Raw genomic sequence first — 19,971 nt, 5'->3', positions numbered from 1 at the left:
CGATATATGTTTCTTGATTTCTTTTTTATTTTTGTCAGTAAATTATTGAGGTCATATAATTTTTTAACTATTATACAGTCGGCTTTTTGTATTCATTTCGGGCGCGAGGAAAATAATGTAGCACTTCGGAAAAAATATTATAGCTAAAAGTCCAGCACTTGAAGCCAAGATGGAGAAAATTTCTACGGCCACCATGTATTTTCCTTTGGTGCTCAGGTAGGTAGGGACCATGGTAATCCAGACACTACAGAACACCAGCATACTGAATGTGATGTACTTGGCTTCATTAAAACGATCGGGTAATGTTCTAGCCAAATAAGCTACAGTAAAACTAACAGCTGCCAGGACAAATAAGTAACCTAGAACAGCAAAGAAACCAACTTGAGACCCTTCATTGCACTGAATGATGACTTTCCTGTGATAGTAATGGGTGTCCTGCTCCAGGTATGGGGGAGAAAAGTACAGCCAAATAATGCTGATAATAACCTCAATGGATGAGGCCACCACAACTATAGAGTTGGACACTTTCACCCCAATCAGTTTTTTCCATCGACTTCCAGGTCTGGATATTCTAAAAGCCATATAGACCATGATGGTTTTGGCCAAAACAGAAGATACTGAGATGGAGAAGATGATGCCAAAAACTATTTGTCGTAATCTGCAGGTTCTATCAACAGGACGACCAATAAATAAGAAGACACAAAGGAAGCACAATGAGAGCGAGATGAGGAGGATGAAGCTCAGGGTCTTGTTATTTGCCTTCACAATGGGGGAATCTTCATGTGACACAAAAATCCCTAATATCAGAATAGATATTGTCCAAAACAGAATAGCAAAAGCCATTAATGTTATAGCGAGACTGTCGGAGTAGGCAAGAAATTCTTCACGTTTCAGAAGACATTGATCCCTTTTATCACTTGACCATTCTATAGGCAAACATTTTATGCAGTTCTCACTATCTGAAAAGGCATAAAATTTAATTTGGGTAATTCAATACACATATTCATTACAATTTCACAACAAGATAACACAACATTCAAATGGTTGCAGTTCACAGGCAATTCCTTATATTGTGACGTCTTTTATATTTTTAATGTACTGTAATTTTTAGATCGCGAATAGAGATGAGCGAACCTTGAGCATGCTCGAGTCGATCCGAACCCAAACTTTCGGCATTTGATTAGCGGTGGCTGCTGAACTTGGATAAAGCCCTAAGGCTATGTGGAAAACATGGATATAGTCATTGGCTGTATCCATGTTTTTCAGACAACCTTAGAGCTTTATCCAAGTTAGCGGGGGGCTAATCAAATACCGAACGTTCGGGTTTGGATCGACTCGAACCTGAACCCGGTTCACTTATCTCTAATCGAGAAAACAAACCTGAGTTTGCCTAGAACGTAAAAAAAAAAAATCTTTATTATTTACAGTTTAGCATAAAAAGAAAACAATAGGTCACATATCAAATTTCCAAGATCACAAAAAATTAGCCTATTAAAGCATGTCATAAAAGTTTACAGAATATACATATGATCAATAATAGCATTTATCATTCTGTTATTCCCTCCCAACATTAGCAAGAGGCAGGGCCGGACTGGGACTGAAAATCAGCCCTGGCATTTCAAAGTACGCAGGTCCACTCAAATCCAGAAAAATTGTAATAAAAAAAAGATCAAAAAGTTGTATATGCGCAATCAAGGTACCGATAGAAAGTACAGATCATGGCAAAAAAAATGACACCTCACACTGCCCCATAGACCAAAGGATAAAAGCGGTATAAGGGTAGCTTCACACGGGCGGGCTCGCAGCGAGATTCTCGCTGCGAGCCCGGCAGGTCCTGGCAGTTCCCATAAACTACATACTTGCTGCGGACCGCAGCGAGTATGTAATTGTACCGCGCTTAACCCCTTCTACTCCCGCCCGGCTCCCCCGCTGTAAGCAGCATACATTACCTGTCCTTGCTGCTCGGGTCCGGCGTCCTGCTCTCCCGTCCGGCCAATTAGTGTGTTGCCCAGCCGCAGCCACTGATTGGCCGGGCGGGAGAGCAGGACGCCGGACCCGTGCAGCAAGGACAGGTAATGTATGCTGCTTACAGCGGGGGAGCCGGCGGGAGTAGAAGGGGTTAAGCGCGGTACAATTACATACTCGCTGCGGTCCGCAGCAAGTATGTAGTTTATGGAAACTGACAGGACCTGCCGGGCGCGCAGCGAGAATCTCGCTGCGAGCCCGCCCGTGTGAAGCTACCCTAAGCCTGGGAATAGAGCGATTTTAAGGAACTTAAATTTTTTTTAAAATAAAAGTTATACATGTTACATATCAAGTTGTAAACAACTTGAGGAACATATATAACAAGTCAGTTTTACCCCAGGGCGAGCGACGTAAACACGAAACCATCCCACATTTAAAAAAAAAAGCTTTTTTTTTCTATTTCATCACACTTTTAATTTTTTTTCTAGTTTCACAGCATATTTTATGCAAAAATTCAGCCTGTTATTGCAATTAGTGGCGCAAAAAATAAGGTCTCATGTGGTTTCTAGGGGAAAAAATGCAAGTGCTATGGCCTTTTAAGCACAAGGAGGAAAAAAACGAAAGCGCAAAAATGGAAATTGGTCCGGTCCTTAAGGGGTTATAGACCTTCATGGACTGCTGGGAGTTGTAGTTCTCACAATAAAATACATACTTCTGTATTTTGTAGGGAAAACTACAACTCCTAGCAGTTCCTGAAGGTTTATAGCTGTCAGGGAAAACTGGGAGTTGTGGTTCCCCATCTATGGGGTTATGTGCTACATAGTTCTGGAGAATTCATTTTACATGAATAAAAAATGTACCCCCCAACCCCATAGATTGTGAACTACAACTTCTAGCATGCCCTGGCAGCTATATACCTTCAGTAACTGCTGGGAGTTATAAAGATAAAACCAGACTTCAGAAAAAGCGGGATCCCGGGATCCTGAAGGGTCAATATCTGAGAGTAAGGAGAAATTGTACCCGGGACAATGATTTCCACGTCGAAGCGAAAGTTCTACAGAAGAGATTCCAGGATCGTGGCTATCCCCCCATATTTTGAACCAGGCTTACAAAAATGCACTGCAAAAGCCTAGATCGGACCTGATGATACCAGTTGAGAAAGACAGGAAGGATGACCTTATCAGACTGATAGGAACCTTTGATAACCAGACCCCAGAGATAAGACAGATTTTACATCGGTACTGGCCAATTCTGAGGTCTGACCCAGATATTGCAGATAAACTACAGGATTACCCCAACATTACCTTTAGAAGGGGACATAGTATCGGAGACCGCCTGGTCCACAGCCATTATAGTCGCCCACAACAACGTGGCACATGGCTGGACCGGAGAATACAGGGATGCTTCAAGTGCGGGAGATGCAGTGCTTGCAAATATATCCGAAATACAAGATCATTTAAATCGGCAGTGACAGACACGCAGTACACGATTCGAGACTTCATAAACTGTAGAACTAAGGGTGTCATCTATCAAGCAGTTTGCCCATGTCCATGCAATTACATAGGCAAAACCTTTAGAGAAATGAGAAGGAGGGTACTCGAACACTTGTGTGACATAGAGAACAAGAGAGATACCCCGCTTGCTCAGCACATGTTACAACATCATACAACAACACCAAAGGAGATATATTTTGTGGGTCTCGAATGGGTCAGGCCATCTGTTCGGAAAGGGGATTGGGACAAGAGACTATTGTGTAAGGAGTCAGAGTGGATTTACAGGTTGAAATCTCAAAAACCATTTGGTTTAAATGAGAAACTTGATTTCACCTGCTTTATCTAAATCCCTACTATAGATTAACAGTCTTCTTTAATAAATCCCCCCCCCCCCCTTTTTCTGTTCCCTTTCTCTTATCCATGTCTTTTCCTTGTTCTTCCTCGTCTGTTTGTTTCTCCTGGTTGTTGTGCCATTCACTATTGCACTGATACTAAGGGTCAGATACTAGACAGGATAAGCCTCTTTGGTTTGTTACTCACAGGAATGTGTTTTTGATAAACCTCTAGATGGATGGAAACTAGCCTTTGGCATATTCGCAAGTAAAGTTGCTAAGCCAACCTACACTCATCTTCCCACACTGATGGAAGCTTGTTTATTTTCTTATCTATTTTTCTAACAAAATAATTTCTATATCCTTTTTGATGATGAATCTTTTCCGGATGTCAATAGCTCTGGAGAGAATGGAGAGACAGATGGACAGGGAGAGGAGAAGAGATTTCCATATTCTATTTTCATATTAGATGGACAGGGACATGGTAGGCTGATAGGGGAAGGTTCCGGACGGGGTCGCCCTTTTTAAGGCGAGTGCTCTGTATTAGATAGGATCTATAGGGTTATACTAGGGACCCCAAGATGTAGGGAAGTTTAATTTCCTGGATAGGTAGGGAGGGTCTCTATCGGTTTATCTCTTTATTCTTTGTTGCCATAGATTATCATAGAGGTTATGCATGTTATCATATTTACCATTGGCTTGTGACATCATAGGAGACTGGTATCTAACCTGAACCCCAAAGGACTGTATCTGAGGGTCATTGCTATCCCTATTGGTCATACATACAGTTTCTGACGTGTAATACGGCAGCCATTAAAGTGTCCTCCTGACTGTGTGTGGTTTGTCTGTGTCTTGGGGTTATCCTGACCTGTCGCTCGAAGTGCTTATCGGAGGCCGGGCCGGGGTGAACACCCGACGCACACACAGAGTACACACATTATATATATCCCCACTTGTCTCCTACCCTTTTCTTTATTCATCTGATTTTTCTATTTATTTAAACACAACAATTCTATATAATCTCTAAACAGTAACCACTGTGTTTTGTGAAGGTCTCCTGATGATCCCAGGGACATATCTGGGTGAAACGCGTAGAGACTTGGATTGAGACAGAGATACCTGTTTATTGCAATTTTTTTCTGAAGTCTGGTTTTATCTTTATACATCTGGGCTAATCTATCCCTAAGTATACCAGTCTATCAGAGGGTCAACACCCTAGATCTGTTGTGAAGTGCCTATTTCATATGTGTAGAACACTTGTTTTAATACATTTTTTTTACTTTTAATGCATATCTAATAAAAGTTAGATTTTATACGTGATTCTGGGAAACCAGAGCATACATCACCTGCTCCATGCTGCAGCTGCACCTGAGGCTCCTGGAGGTCCCTGGAGTGACTGCGGCAGGGCTGTGCACTGATTGGCTGAGCGGGACCTATGGAGACCGGGAGCCTCAGGTGCAGCTGCAGCATGGAGCAGGTAATGTATTCTCTGGCCGGTGGGGGGTTAAGGGGTCCGGATGACAATCCTGCTGCGAGTAAGTAATCTCTGAAAATAACAGGGATCACATCTGCAGAGGATTTTGCTGCGAACTCGCAGTGTGAGATCTGCTGCGGATACGGTACATGTGAACCCACCCTGAAACCCCTTAAAGGGAACCTGTCACTGGGGACGCGGGAACAGACCCCGCCCGACTCCCCGGCACAGCCCCTGGATACTTACACTTTCTGGCAAGTCCCGCTCCTGGAGCCGGTCCTGGGACAAGGATATCAGCGCCTGAAGCCGTGTGCGCGCACTGCAGACATAAGTCTTATGCCCATAGAGAATGACGGCTCCAGGAGCGGGACTCGCCGGAAAGGGTACATATCCAGGGGGTTGGGCGGGCTCTGTGCCTGCGTCCCCAGTGACAGGTTCCCTTTAATAGTGCCAGCCTCAGAGACCCCTTAATAGTGCCAGCCTCAGAGACCCCTTAATATTGCATGCCTCAGAGACCCCTTATTAGTGCCAGCCTCAGAGACCCCTTAATAGTGCCAGCCTCAGAGACCCCTTAATAGTGCCAGCCTCAGAGGCCCCTTAATAGTGCCAGCCTCAGAGACACCTTAATAGTGCCAGCCTCAGAGACCCCTTAATAGTGGAGGCCTCAGAGACCTCTTAATAGTGCACGCCTCAGAGACCCCTTAATAGTGCCAGCCTCAGAGACCCCTTAATAGTGCACGCCTCAGAGACCCCTTAATAGTGCACGCCTCAGAGACCCCTTAATAGTGCACGCCTCAGAGACCCCTTAATAGTGCACGCCTCAGAGACCCCTTAAAGGGGTAGTGCGGCGGTAACCAATTATTCACGGAATAACACACATTACAAAGTTATACAACTTTGTAATGTATGTTATGTCTGTGAATGGCCCCCTTCCCTGTGTCCCACCACCCCCACCCGTGTACCCGGAAGTGTGGTGCGCTATACATACCTGTCACGTGCCGACTCGTCTCCAATCTTCAGTCAGCGATGTCGTCTTCGGACGGCCGGGCCGAATCCCTCCGAGCGCCCTGGGTGCCGGCCGCCCTCTTCAGCGTCATCAGATGCTCAGCCTCGATTGGCTGAGCACAGTTATGCTCAGCCAATCGCGGCTGAGCAGCCGATGACGCGGCAGAGGGCGTCTGTGTTCTTTATGTGTGGTAAAATGCGTAATAATCCTGTACGCGGGGCAGGGGGAGAGCCGTGAATTAGTCCTCTGGGCTATGACTAGTCACGGCTCTCTGTCCTGTCAGGGCGCTCTGCGGGATGATTAACAGGCAAGGAGGCCTGTTATCGGCCACTCACTGACCTCCTTGAGTACAATAAGGCGGTGACGGACATAAAGCCTTATTAAAAAGAAAAGCTTATCGCTTAGCATATTTTGAAGCTATGGGCTCCCTGGGACTAAAGTATAAAAATGTATATAGAGGATTCCTTGAGATTGTATTTTATATTGTTTCAAAATTTCTTGTTAATTGCTATGTTTGCATGTATTCTGCACATTGCACATAACGCAGCACTTATGGGATAATGCCAGTGCACAGACGGAGGAAGCATCAGTCAGACCCTAAACGGACCATCGTTGCTCTGCCCTCTGAAGTACTCTATCTTTCTTGCTATGTAATTCCCACTGCACTGCATTAAAAAAACTGTGTGTGAAGCTGGGAGGTGCAGCTTATCTTTCTACTTGTGTTGATATTTTTAGAGTTGGCTGTATTTCTGTGCTCGGATCGAAGGAACTGCTGTTACTGTATTTACCGTCAACTGTTTGTCCTTCTCCACTTTTGGTTGAAGAAAGTGCTGCTGCCACCTCCATCTCTTTGTCCTTAGCCCATTTAGGTTAAAGAGAATGCTGCTGGTTCTGCCACCACCTCCAACTGTCTGTCTTTGACTCATTTGGGTCGATGAGACTGCTGTTGCCGCCATCTCCAGCTCTCTGTCCTTGGCCCCTTTGGGTCGAAGACAGTGCTGCTGCTGCTGCAGCCATCTCCGACTGTCTGTCTTTGACTCATTCCGCTGTTACTGGTGCTGCCTCTAACTGTCCATACTTGGCCTCTTCGGGTTGAAGAGAGTGCTGCTGCTGTCACAATCTCCATCTGTCTTTCTTTGGCTCCTTTGGGTCAAAGAGAGTGCTACTGCTTTCACTTCAGGTCTATGTGCTAGGCCCCTCTCAGTGCCCACTACAATCCATAGAGAAAAGGAAAGTACTGTATACACCACTGATTTACCAACGTCTACTCCTGTCCAGGGAGAGAATATAAGTATACGCTGCTGATCCACCAACATCCACTGCTGTCCGGGGAGAAATTGTCATTGTTCACCGCTGATCCACCGATGTCCACTGCTGTCCTGGGAGAAAGCGTCATTGTACACCAGCCATCCACCAAAACAGTCAATGACATTATTTGCTGATTACATTAAAATTATAACTAATGATGAGCGAGCATGCTCGTCCAAGCTTGGTACTCGATCAAGTATTAGGGTACTTGATGGTACTCGTTACTCGGACGAGCATCTCGCGATACGAGAGAAAATCTCATCATCCGTTTTCTGTAAGTTTTGGTGCTATTTCTCAGCCAATAAACATGCAGGAGACTCTTTGGTACATCCTGCGATCACGTGGGACCCATACATGTTGATAGCAGCGATTGGTTGGCCAAATCAGATGACCCTGCCATATAAAACGCGTAGCCGGCAGTGCTCGCTTCAGACGCATGCTGTGAGAGATCAGGGACAGAGCTGCTGCTTCTCAGGGAGAGCGTCAGTGTAGGATCTAGCGTTCCAGTAGGCAGGGTATATACTAGCAATACAAACAAACAGCCCTTTTCAGGGCTTCAAATAATTTTTAATAGTATTACTACAGACTGCTGGCTGGGACTTGCAGTGCTGCTACCACGATTTCACCAGCACACTGTGGTGATCGGCTGCTGGCAGAAAGGGGACATTAGGTGTTGCATACACACCCCTAAGGAGTGCTCAGTCTACTCTTTTTTGATTTTGGGGCTGGTGGTGGTGCTGTACTACATTGGATTGCTGGGATTTGTAGTACACCTGCATAGAACTTCACTGCTCATTGGACAGGGGTGTCAGAGAGTATGTCTAGGTCCAGCCACTACCAGATTGTACCGTACAGCTCCCCCTAAACTAGTGGGTACTACACTGTATTGCTGTGATTTGTAGTATACCTGCATAAAACTTCACTGCTCATTGTAAGGGGGTATCACAGTGTGTGTATCTAGGTCCAGCCACTACCACATTGTACCGTACAGGCCCCCCCTAAACTGGTGGGTACTACACTGTATTGCTGGGATTTGTAGAACACTTGCATAAACTTCACTGCTCATTGTAAGGGGGTATCCCAGTGTGTGCCTAGGTCCAGCCACTACCAGATTGTACCGTACAGCCCCCCTAAACTAGTGGAGACTACACTGTATTGCTGGGATTTGTAGTACACCTGCATAAAACTTCATTGCTCATTGTAAGGGGGTATCACAGAGTGTGTATCTAGGCCCAGCCCCTACCACATTGCACCGTACAGCCCCCCCCCCCAAAAAAAAAAAAAAAAAAAAAAAAAACAACAAAAAAAAACTAGTGGGCACTACACTGTATTGCTAGGAGTTGTAGTACACCTGCATAGAACTTCACTGCTCATTGGACGGGGGTGTCAGAGAGTGTGTGTAGGTCCAGCCACTACCAAATTGTACCGTACAGCCCCCCCCTACACTAGTGGGTACTACACTGTATTGCTAGGATTTGTAGTACACCTGCATAAAACTTTACTGCTCATTGTAAGGAGGTATCACAGCGTGTGTCTAGGTCCAGCCACTACCAGATTGTACCGTACAGCCCCCCCCCCCCAAAACTTGGGGGAGCACAAGTATTTTTCCTGATTTCTGTATTTCATATGCAAGGCCTATCTAAGTTCCATACTGTGCAGTGTCCATAAAATGGTGAATAAGTTCACCCGCAGGACCGGTTGGAAGAGGAAGAGGGGTGGGCAGATGGAGAAGCAGGGCAGAGCGAGTAGATTAGCAACTGTTTCACGGAGTCAAACTCCCGTGGCCAGGGCTAGTTTCCAAGTCTGGAGGTTTTTTAAAGAAACTGTGGATGACCGACGGACTGTAGTGTGCAACGTGTGCCATACCAGAATCAGCAGGGGAGCCACGACTATGAGGCTAACCACTACCAGCATGCGCAGGCATTTGAGTGCTAAACACCCCACTCAGTGGAACCAAGGCCGTTCAGTGACTGCAAGTCGCACACCTGCTCCTTCCCCTGTGTCCATGCTGGCTCTGTCAGTCCCCTCGCCCAGGCTCCACGTACGAGGGCCTCCTGCCTTACACGCACCCCTTCACCTCCACTATGCTCCACACTCTCCAGCAAGGAGACCTCCTGAAGCAGACATTTGAACGGAATCGCAAATACACTGCCACTCACCTGCATGCACAAGCCCTAAATGTGCACATAGGCAAACTGCTGAGCTTGGAGATGCTGCCCTATCGGCTGGTAGAAACAGAGTCTTTTAGGAACCTCATGGCGGTGGCTGTTCCTTGGTACTCTGTCCCCAGCCACCACTACTTCATGGTGTGCCGCCCTAGCCCTACACCAGCACGTGTCAGATAACATTATCCGTGCCCTGACCAACGCGGTCAGTGACAAGGTCCACCTAACCACGGACACGTGGACAATGAGTAGTGGACATGGATGTCTGCTATCTGTCAGGTACTGGGCCCCTTTGAGGAGTCAACACAGATGGTCAGCGGCGATGCCACAATCATCAGCCTCACCATCCCGCTGCTGTGTCTGCTTAAATCCTCCCTACTCAGCCTGAAGTCTGAGACTTTGCCTTCGTCTCAGAAGACGGGTGAAGAACATATGCCGCTAGATAGCCAGACCACCCTGATGTCAGTTTCTCACCACGGAGTAGAGGATGAGGAGGAGGATGAAGAAGAGGAGGAAGAGGAGAAGAATGCTACTGCCACTGAAGAGGGTACCCATGCTCAATCCTTAGTTGTTGAGCATGTATGGCCTGAAGAGGAGGAATTGGTGGAGGAGGAAATTGAGGCTAGTGAGGAGAGGGGGTTCTTTCGTGTTGGGACCCTGGCGCACATGGCTGACTTTATGTTAGGCTGTCTTTCCCATGACCTTCGGGTTAATTTTTCTTTTTACAACACACATTACTGGGTTTTTACCCTCCTGGACCCTCGGTACAAACAGAACTTTTCCACTCTCATTCCTGCCAAGGAACGCAGTATGCGGCTATGTTCACACTGCGTAAAATAACGGCCGTTATTTTCAACGACCATTATTTTGAGGCCAAAACAACGGCCGTAGAATTACTATTGTATGGGCTAGTCGTGAAACTACGTCCGTTGTTTAATTTTGATTCCTAGCATGATTATAAACGAGATGAAACTGTTCATTTACTTTAAATACTGCACCCAGCCCGAGAAACCACCACCACTTTTTTACATTAAAATCAAGTTTAATTCGGCAGATATAAGTTTTATGTTCACAGCCGCATTGAAATCCACGGCCGTCGTTGCAGTATTACCGGCCGGAAATAATTGACATGTTCATTTTTCACGGGGCTGTATAAACAACAGCCGTTATCTGATACGTAGTGTGAATTCAACGGCCGTAGTTACATTGCATTGCAGTCATTATAGGGAACCTCAAAACAACGTCCGTAGTTTTGCGGCGCGGACAACGGTCATTATTTTACGTAGTGTGAACATAGCCTGAGAGTGAATCAATATCAACAGTTCCTGGTGCAGAAGCTGAAAATGTACTTCCCATCTGACACCACTAGCGCCAGAGGATATAGTTCTGTGGGCCAAAGAGCGGGGGAGAGGAGCGGTGGAGCAGGCAGCTTGTCAAGGGGCAGGGGAACACTCTCCAAGGCCTTTGACAGTTTCATGGCACCCCAGCAAGACTATGTCAACTGTCCCCAGTCTAGACAGAGTAGGAAGGAAGCCTTCAGGAAGATGGTAAGGGAGTACCTTGCTGACCATACCAATGTCCTTACCGATCACTCTGCTTCCTACAACTACTGGGTTTCAAAGCTGGATACATGGCCCGAACTGGCGCTTTACGCCTTGGAGGTGCTAGCCTGCCCTGCCACTAGCGTGTTGTCAAAGCGGGTCTTCAGTGCAACTGGTGCCATCATCAGTAATAAGCGCACCGGCCTGTCAACTGACAGCACTGAAAGGCTGACGTTTATAAAAATTAACAAAGCCTGGATTTCACCCGAATTCAACTGTCCACCCAGGGAAAGCAGCTCAACATGAAGATTCTTGCCAACTGCCAAGTCTTCTTCCGCCATGCAAGGTCTGGCCTAATTATTGGGAGGCTCAATCGCTTCCTCACTCACTTCTAATGGTTCTCTGTGTCCTCACTGCCATGCTCTGACGTCACACTACATCTGTGGAGGAGCGGGACTGGTTGCCGGGGGTCCGCCGATCGCGCCGCTGCCAAAAAGCCAGCTGTTTTATTTTATTTTATTTTATTTTGGTCTAGCCGTGGCCGGGGCCTCACCACCCTTGGCCGAGAGGCATCAGGTGTACCCTTGATGGTGACTGACAGCTGGCCTAGCCAGTTAGCTGTCAGCACCTGGGTTCATGTCATGACTCACTCCAATTTTTAGGAGGCTCACTAGCTTCCTCACTCACTTTTAATGGTTCTCTGTGTGCTCACTGCCATGGTGTGTCTAGCCTAATTTTTGGGAGGCTCACTTGCTTCCTCACTCACTTTTATTGGATCTCTGTGTGCTCACTGCCATGCTGTCTCTGGCCTAATTTTTGGGAGGCTCACTTGCTTCCTCATTCACTTTTAATGGTTCTCTGTGTGCTCAATGCCATGCTGTGTCTGGCCTAATTTGGGGAAGGCTCACTTGCTTCCTCACTCACTTTTAATGGTTCTCTGTGTGCTCAATGCCATGCTTTGTCTGGCCTAATTTTTGGGAGGCTCACTTGCTTCCTCACTCACTTTTAATGGTTTTCTGTGTGCTCAATGCCATGCTGTGTCTGGTATAATTTTTGGAAGGCTCACTGGCTACCGCTTCTACCTTGTTCACTCTTTCCTTACCGCCATGCTGTGTCAGGCTAAATTTTGGGGTGTTTCATCATATGCTACCTCTGTTTTAATGGTTTCCTGTGTTCTCACTGCCATGCTGTGTCAGGCTAAATTTTGGGGTGTTTCATCATATGCTACCTCTGTTTTGGTTCCCTGTGTTCTCACTGCCATGCTGTGTCAGGCCTAGTTTTCGGGTGGTCCATATGCCTACCCCTGCAAAAATACTTGAGTCTCCCATTGACTTCAATGGGGTTCGTTACTCTGAACGAGCACTCGAGTATTGGGAAATACTCGTCTCAAGTAATAAGCACCCAAGCATTTTAGTAGTCACTCATCACTATTCATGGCCTATTCTTTTCACTTTTTGTTAAAAATTACATATAAGTATAATTTGAATTATTTTATACTTGATATATTGGATATTTCTCCTTCAGGACACTTTACACAGTCATAGCAGCAGATCGGCTTCTGATTATTCTTGATCTTCCTGCTACCAGGTTGACAGTTTTCTGAACAATAAGATTTTGGTATCTGTAAAGAGAAATAAATTATGATTACATTAAATTATTATTTAAAAAAAAAAAAAAAAAAACTTGAGTTGAAAAAAGAATTCAATTCCATATTTGATTAAGAACTGTGATGGTCTGGGACCCAACAATATACAATGGGAGATTACATTTTAAAAACGCATATTAATGAGAATATTTCATGTTACATCATCAATGAAAATAATCTGATGATCATGGTGACGACAATAATAATAATAATAATAATACTTAGGATCCAAATCACCATTTCTCACCTCTTTATTTTTCCAGGTTACCACAGATGAGTTGATTTGAAGCTGCTTGTCTGGTGACGCCCATGGCATAAAGGAACCCATGTAGTTATATTGGATTAATTTATTGTTTATCCTCATCCAGTTGTATAGCCTATAAATTGTATTCATTTCCCCCTTCTTGTTATAGAATAATCTCTTATCTATTCCATTATTGAAGTAGTAAAGAGTCTTCAAGTGTTGGTTTAGCTTTCAATAAAAGATCAACTATATGTTATAAACAAACCTGTATATGAAGTTCAGGTTGCCCTAGACAGTGCTGACGCCCCAAACTGAAGCCCCCAGGGGAAGGGAGGGGGAAATGTTGACCCACCTGCACTTCCCAACCACCCAGCACCCAGCCCAGCAAGGAAGTGATGAAGCTGAACCCAGTCCAGTGAGGAAATTGTTCTATTCCGTGCCAGATGCACTGCCACCCATATCCTTTGCTGAGTGTACTGTGTCTGGCCCATGGTTAAAATTGTCACTGAAATTGTCACTGAAATGACAAATTTTAAAAAAAATGGCAGCACCCCTATGCCTCTGTTCACACTGTAGCACGCCACATGTAGCTAAAGTACAGACAAAAAAAAAAAAAAAAAAAAGTGCAACAGCAACCTACAGGTGCATGTGCCTACCATACATACTACCCCCGGCATACACACAATAGAAATCTGCTCTTTAGATAATAAAAAATGAGGATCTTAGTAAACCATTTAATCAAACAGAGGGTACCATGTCACCACGTTAAGGTGTCCTCAGAGATAGGGTCCTACTCTAGCTTTCTCACACTAGCTATGGCCCCTCCTGGGCTAACATTAATCCTACAAACTGGGCAGATAGGATCCAACTAATCTCTGATTTAAAGCAGCACTATCAACAGGTTCAGGCTAAAAGTATTAAAACCATATATTTGGAAGCTAAGATAGGCAGTGTGTTCAGACACCTATAGATAGTGTATACGGCTATATACTGTGATTGCGGGATAATACCTGTTATATTGCTACTACTGATTTGTGCAGGCTGCATCCTGTAAAGGAGTTAAACAGCTCTTTCATTTTATTGTTGTAAAAAACAATTATATATCAGGTATACGACTGTATACTGAGATTGTGGGATAATACCTGTTATCTTGCCACTACTGATTTGTAGTTATTGTTAATTTTCGTTATTACGTATTTTACACTGCACCTGACCTGATACATACGCAAGTGTGTAACAAGACCGAAACGTACACTTCTACTTTACATTCGTAATTTGTTCATGAATCTTCGGCGTACCCAAACATGAACCGATCACAAACACTTTTTTGGGGGGGGATCCGAACAGAAAATTGGGATGTTCACTCATCACTAGTGTAAGATGCAGTCAGGCATGCTCCCCCTGCTGTCCCATATGCATTTCAGAGGTGTTGGCATCATTTCCTGAGGTTTCATTGTGCACTTAGTGACCTCCTAGTGGTCGAATATTGATTTCCAGGTCCCGAGTATTTTTCTCCCATAGACTATAATGGGATACGATAATCGTTTGAATATACCAATATCGGGAGCTATTCAAATCAAATTTCGAATTATCGAATATTTCACTATTCGCTCATCTCTATTTATTTTACCTTATGTCTGTACTGAAGGCTTTTCATTTGATTACTATGAAACTCTATATCTACAGGTATAAGCATATAATCCAGCGCATAAGCCATGGAAAGTACTGCATAGTATACAACTGGATAACGTATATTGATTAATGAACCTGAGATTCCTCTTATATCCTCATCTCCAGAACACTTGAACAGTTTTCCTTTACCAAATGCTTCAAAAATGGAATTTTTATAGGGATTGGTTGACAAACAGTAATAATAGGTCATCCATACATCCTCGAGCATCTTGTCATTCGGGAACTTGGAAGGATGGACGTTCATAATAAATTGCATCATTTCTCCTGTTTCATATGGATTGCTCAGTATTTGTCTAGTAAACAGTACAGTAATATCTGTATTATGTAGAAATCCCAGGCAACAGTTAAATGCTTGAAGGCAATGATCTATGATTTCATTACTGGAGAACCAACTGGGTGGAAGAATAAAAGTCTTCGTCTCCAGCACATTACCGGGCAGCTTGAAAGCGTCAACCATATCTATAGAAAATGATCCGCAGATAATAATTATATTAGAGGATGAGGTTGAGATGATCTTCTTGTTCTTCTCATTTATAAAGTGTTTGGTTTGGGCAATATCATAATCGTAAACAGGCCTATTATAAACAATTTTAGCAGTAAACTCTACGCAGATGTCATGACTATTAAGAAAAGAGGTCAGAGTTTGGCTTTCCTTGATACCACTGTCATCGTCACTAGTAACAATTCCAACCCAGCTCCATGAAAAATGTTTCAGTAGCTTTAAAATAGCGGAAAAGTAGACATGGTCATTATGTGCTGTACGGAAGAGATAGGGATACATAGTTCTATCACTGAGAAGGGGATCTGTAGCTCCATAGCTGATCTGGAAGAAAAAATAAATTAAAATATTAAGACGTCTCCATTTACAAATACGGAAAATATAATTGAAACAAGATGGATCCCTTTGGAATCCCTTGGATTGCCAAGTGAGAAAAGGAAGGGGGTGGGGGGGATAGAACAGTCCCCCAAATGCAACATTCTGGCTTACATTTTCTTCCACTTCAAATTCTACGAGTTTATTTTTTGTGGGAAAACTTCTACCATTAATATGATTCCAACAATACAAAGGAATAAAAATCTGTAAACATAATGTAAAAAAAAAAATATAAAGAGGGTTGAGGGGGCAGAGCCTGGCCATGGACCGAGGTGTACACATGCTGAGCTACGTCTACCAGTGTGGAAAAGTGCTATTTAGAACCTTTCTGCAGACCCAAATGCTGTAGACGGCAAGATTGGCAGGGACTTATTTTGAGAAACCTCTGGGAACCCTAAACAACAAGGAAATCTTACCAGTTTCCTGAAAAGCGAGCATGGCCGACAGCAAACAGGTTTTAGAAAATTGTTCCTAAAAATAAATAAAAACAAGCCCTTACATGGTCCTGTACATGGAATAATTAAAGTGCTATGACTTTTAGAAGGCAAGGAGGAAAAAAACAAAATAAAAAAATTCAAATCGGTTTAGGCCATATTGGGCTGGGTCATTATAAATTATCAACCTATAATGTACTTTTACTTGTAAAGAATTTATTTTTGTATTATTATAGTATGGTTGGTACCTATCTTGAGAAAATTCTTATGTAGGTTTTATGTTGTATATTTTATGTTTGTTTTGCTGTATGTTTTTTGTAGCCATGTTGTATTTTTAGTTTTATTTTGTTACTATCCAGTGAAATTCATGAGGACGCAAAAGAGATTACGTTCAGGACTATTTTATAGAGAAAAGATTAAGTAATAGTGTCTTCACACTTAGGTACTCAATCCATAGTGGAGGAAAGATGACCAATGTGTCTAATTCCTCATTTGGAATTAGACACATTGATGATCTATCCCCCACTGTGGAGAGAATACCCACTGGTGAGGACACTATTTTTTCTATGTAGTAGATCTGCTGACAATTATATATATTGCCCATCAGTTATTGAAGGTGCATGGCCACCTTTACCCGTTCAAGAATCAAACTCGGTCAATCAACCCAATGCTTGATTGGGCATGCTCAGTCCACACTACTTTGCAGTCATCAGTAAAAAAAAAAATTCTTCTCATTTCTAACCAAAGTAGAGAATCAGAACCTCCATCACTTTGTTACATTGTTTAGCTATCCGTTTGATGTAAAACTACATAGTGGTGGACACAATTTTAACTGTGTTATAGAGATCTGTAATTGAGGCAACTCATAGATTTGTTGGGTTCTTAAATTTGTATTTCTTACCTGTGTATATCCATACACATTCAGCACTTGCGCTATAGGTACGGTGGTTAAAGATAGCAGATCTCCAATAAAACCAGCAATGTTATAGTCTTTCATGCAGTTGTAGTTGGGGACAGTAGCTCGTGGTCCTGATAATATTTGTATTGTACTTTTTACTGCATTACTAGCACTGCTACATGAATCAGACACATAATATCCTAAAGTCACATTGGGTAAAAGATAAGGATTTCTATTCACTTCCTCAATGGCAAATCGGAAATCCAAAAAGTGTTTGTAATTAGATAAAAGGGCTCTGGAAGTAAATATAAAAAGTCTAACAATCAATATACAGGTGTATATTATGTAACAGGCAAACTAATACTTAGACAATCATGAGAAAATAAATTACACCCTCTTTGAATTAGGTGTATGGTTTTATGTATCAGAACTAGAGATGAGCAAGTAGTAAAGTATTTGAAAGCCTGAAATTTGATTTTTATGCACCATAATGCATGAGAATTCGATTGAACATTGAAACCCATTTTAGTCATTGGGAGTTGCATGCTCATTTCTTGAAAACCTAAATTTGCCCACTTGCAGGTCATCAAAGCGACAATGACACCTCAGAAAAAGATGCAAAGACCACTGGAATGCAACAGGGACAGCAGGGGAAGCATGCCTGGGTGCATCTAACTTGCCCAAGTGGCAGTATTGCGTCACAATCACAGGTTCTCATTAATATACTGAAAACACCTCATAACCTCTATTTAAAGTGGAAAAATTGTAAAAAAAAGAAAACCTTTCCTGGACCCCCTTAAATAACATTGCCTATGATAACCACAGATAGCATATGCAAGGAGAAAATCAAACAGCACCCACCGCTAACTGTCATTGTGTGTTTGTGTGATGTAGCCAGACACATACTACACATAAAGAGGTGTTGGTCTCATGGAAACCATGTAAAAATTTAATTTGAAACCCTTGAGGTGATTCACAATAATAATAGAGGTGAGCCCTCCAAAAATTGAGTTTGAGTGAGGTGAGACCTTTCAAAAACTGTTTGAGGTGAGGAATGACTTCAAAGGCTTCAAACTGAAGTTTCAGGCCCTTGAGGTGACCCTCCAAAAATACCCTTGCGCCGAATACCCTCTCAGAGAGAATGCTGAAAGCAGGGCAGGCCAGCATCTTCAAGATGTAGAAGGACCGTTGTAGCCACATATCCAGCTTATAGACCCAATAATTTTAGGGCACAGAGGGATTAAAGAAGACAGTGTTACGGTTGACCAGATACTCCCTCAACATTGACTTTAAAGACAGCACCCATGCCAGACATGATGTTCAATTCAATAGAGTCCATTATTAATAGAGATGAGCGAACCTCGAGCATGCTCGAGTCAATCCGAACCCGAACTTTCGGCATTTGATTAGTGGTGGCTGCTGAAGTTGGATAAAGCCCTAAGGCTATGTGGAAAACATGGATATAGTCATTGGCTGTATCCATGTTTTCCAGACAACCTTAGAGCTTTATCCAAGTTCAGCAGCCCCAGCTAATCAAATACCGAACATTCGGGTTCGGATCGACTCGAACGCGAGCCCGGTTCGCTCATCTTTAATTATTATATTAAAAATATGGCAGAATTTTGACCTCAAAATTAGAGCCGTATATTAGAGCCACTTGCTCCATAGTGTGCACTGACAGGGTTTTCTGCAGTCGCTATTCACTGAATAGAAGCCTAGAAAACTGACATTTTCGTTTTCTACGGCGCCGCGAGGGATCCTGGCCGGACTGTATACTAGGTGTATACACTTCAGCCGGGATTCCCTCAAAAGGCAGCACAACGTGAGTTCCGTGGGAATTGCGGATGTTGTAACAACGGCCGCGATTCCCACAGAACGTACGTTGTGTGAACAACTTTTAACTGAAGAACTTTTGTGTGAAAACTTTTAAACTCCAAATCAACATTAGATGTGATATAAAGCAAGTTTGCAATTCACATACATTCTTTTTTTCTTTTTCTTTTTTTTTTCATCATGGAAAACACAGCACTTCCTGTTTTCCTACAGTTTTTTTTTCTCAAAGATTCAGAAAGTCCTGTGTATCCCAGGCCATTGGAGCGCTCACATAGAAAGCGATCATTTGAATGATGGACACATCGAGCCATGACTTTCTGTACTGGCCGGAATTCCTGTGTTTAGGCTGTTTTTTTCATCCAGCACAAGTAAGGAAAATCTGCCTTCAGAAGACTGGACCTGGATTTCTGGTAAGTACAGCTTTGTTTTACAGCATGATAAAAATAAATACATTATAATGAATGTAAATTGTAAACTTTCTTTGTATCACATCTACTATCGATTTAGGTTTTGAAAGTTATAATGACAATGACACTCTAAGGCAATGTTCATATACAGTATTTCGCTCAGTTTTTGGTCAGAATCTGTTCAACCAAAACCAGGAGTGAGTTAAAAACACAGTAACTGTGTACATTTTTCCATGATAGTTTTTTCTCTGTCAGTCCCACCCCTGCTTTTGGCTACAAATACTGATCAAAATACTGACAGAAACACTGATCAAAATACTACATGTGAACATAGCCAAACGTTGAAATTCTTCTATCTCTGTAGGTTGTCCTTCTGATTGTGGATAAAAATACTGGCCAAAAACCAAAGTGGCCCCATATATAAGAGAAGGCATTCATGGTTTTCTAATCTTATAAACCTCTTTAGTTATCCACCAAGGATTGCCAAGCAACATTACATTTTGCAGAAATGGGAGATAAGTTCATGACAATGAATTCATGATCCAAGTATCTAGAAAATAATTCTAAAAATCTATCCTGCTATTTACTTTTAATAGAAATAAAAAAAAATCCTCATTTAATAACCTTTCTGTTACAATTATTTTTTTTTTTCAGATTTTA

The 19,971-nt window shown here is 43.1% G+C and overlaps 1 protein-coding gene across 1 annotated transcript; it reads right to left on the bottom strand.

Annotated features, from left to right (window-relative positions):
* Positions 1-63: 63 nt before the first annotated feature.
* Positions 64-18,410, bottom strand: LOC138796510 (vomeronasal type-2 receptor 26-like). The gene is made up of 6 exons (XM_069976117.1): positions 18,331-18,410; positions 17,075-17,366; positions 14,804-15,688; positions 13,177-13,401; positions 12,782-12,905; positions 64-959 (listed from the first exon to the last, which is right to left on the bottom strand). Exons 1-6 carry the CDS (start codon positions 18,408-18,410, stop codon positions 64-66), a joined length of 2,502 nt encoding a protein of 833 aa, XP_069832218.1.
* Between the last annotated feature and the right edge of the window lie 1,561 nt (positions 18,411-19,971).

This window comes from Dendropsophus ebraccatus, chromosome 7 (assembly GCF_027789765.1).
Source record: "Dendropsophus ebraccatus isolate aDenEbr1 chromosome 7, aDenEbr1.pat, whole genome shotgun sequence".
In the NCBI taxonomy this organism is placed as follows: domain Eukaryota; kingdom Metazoa; phylum Chordata; class Amphibia; order Anura; family Hylidae; genus Dendropsophus; species Dendropsophus ebraccatus.
The sequence above is the reverse complement of the archived record's forward strand: the minus strand, read 5'-3'. Positions and strand labels throughout refer to the sequence as shown.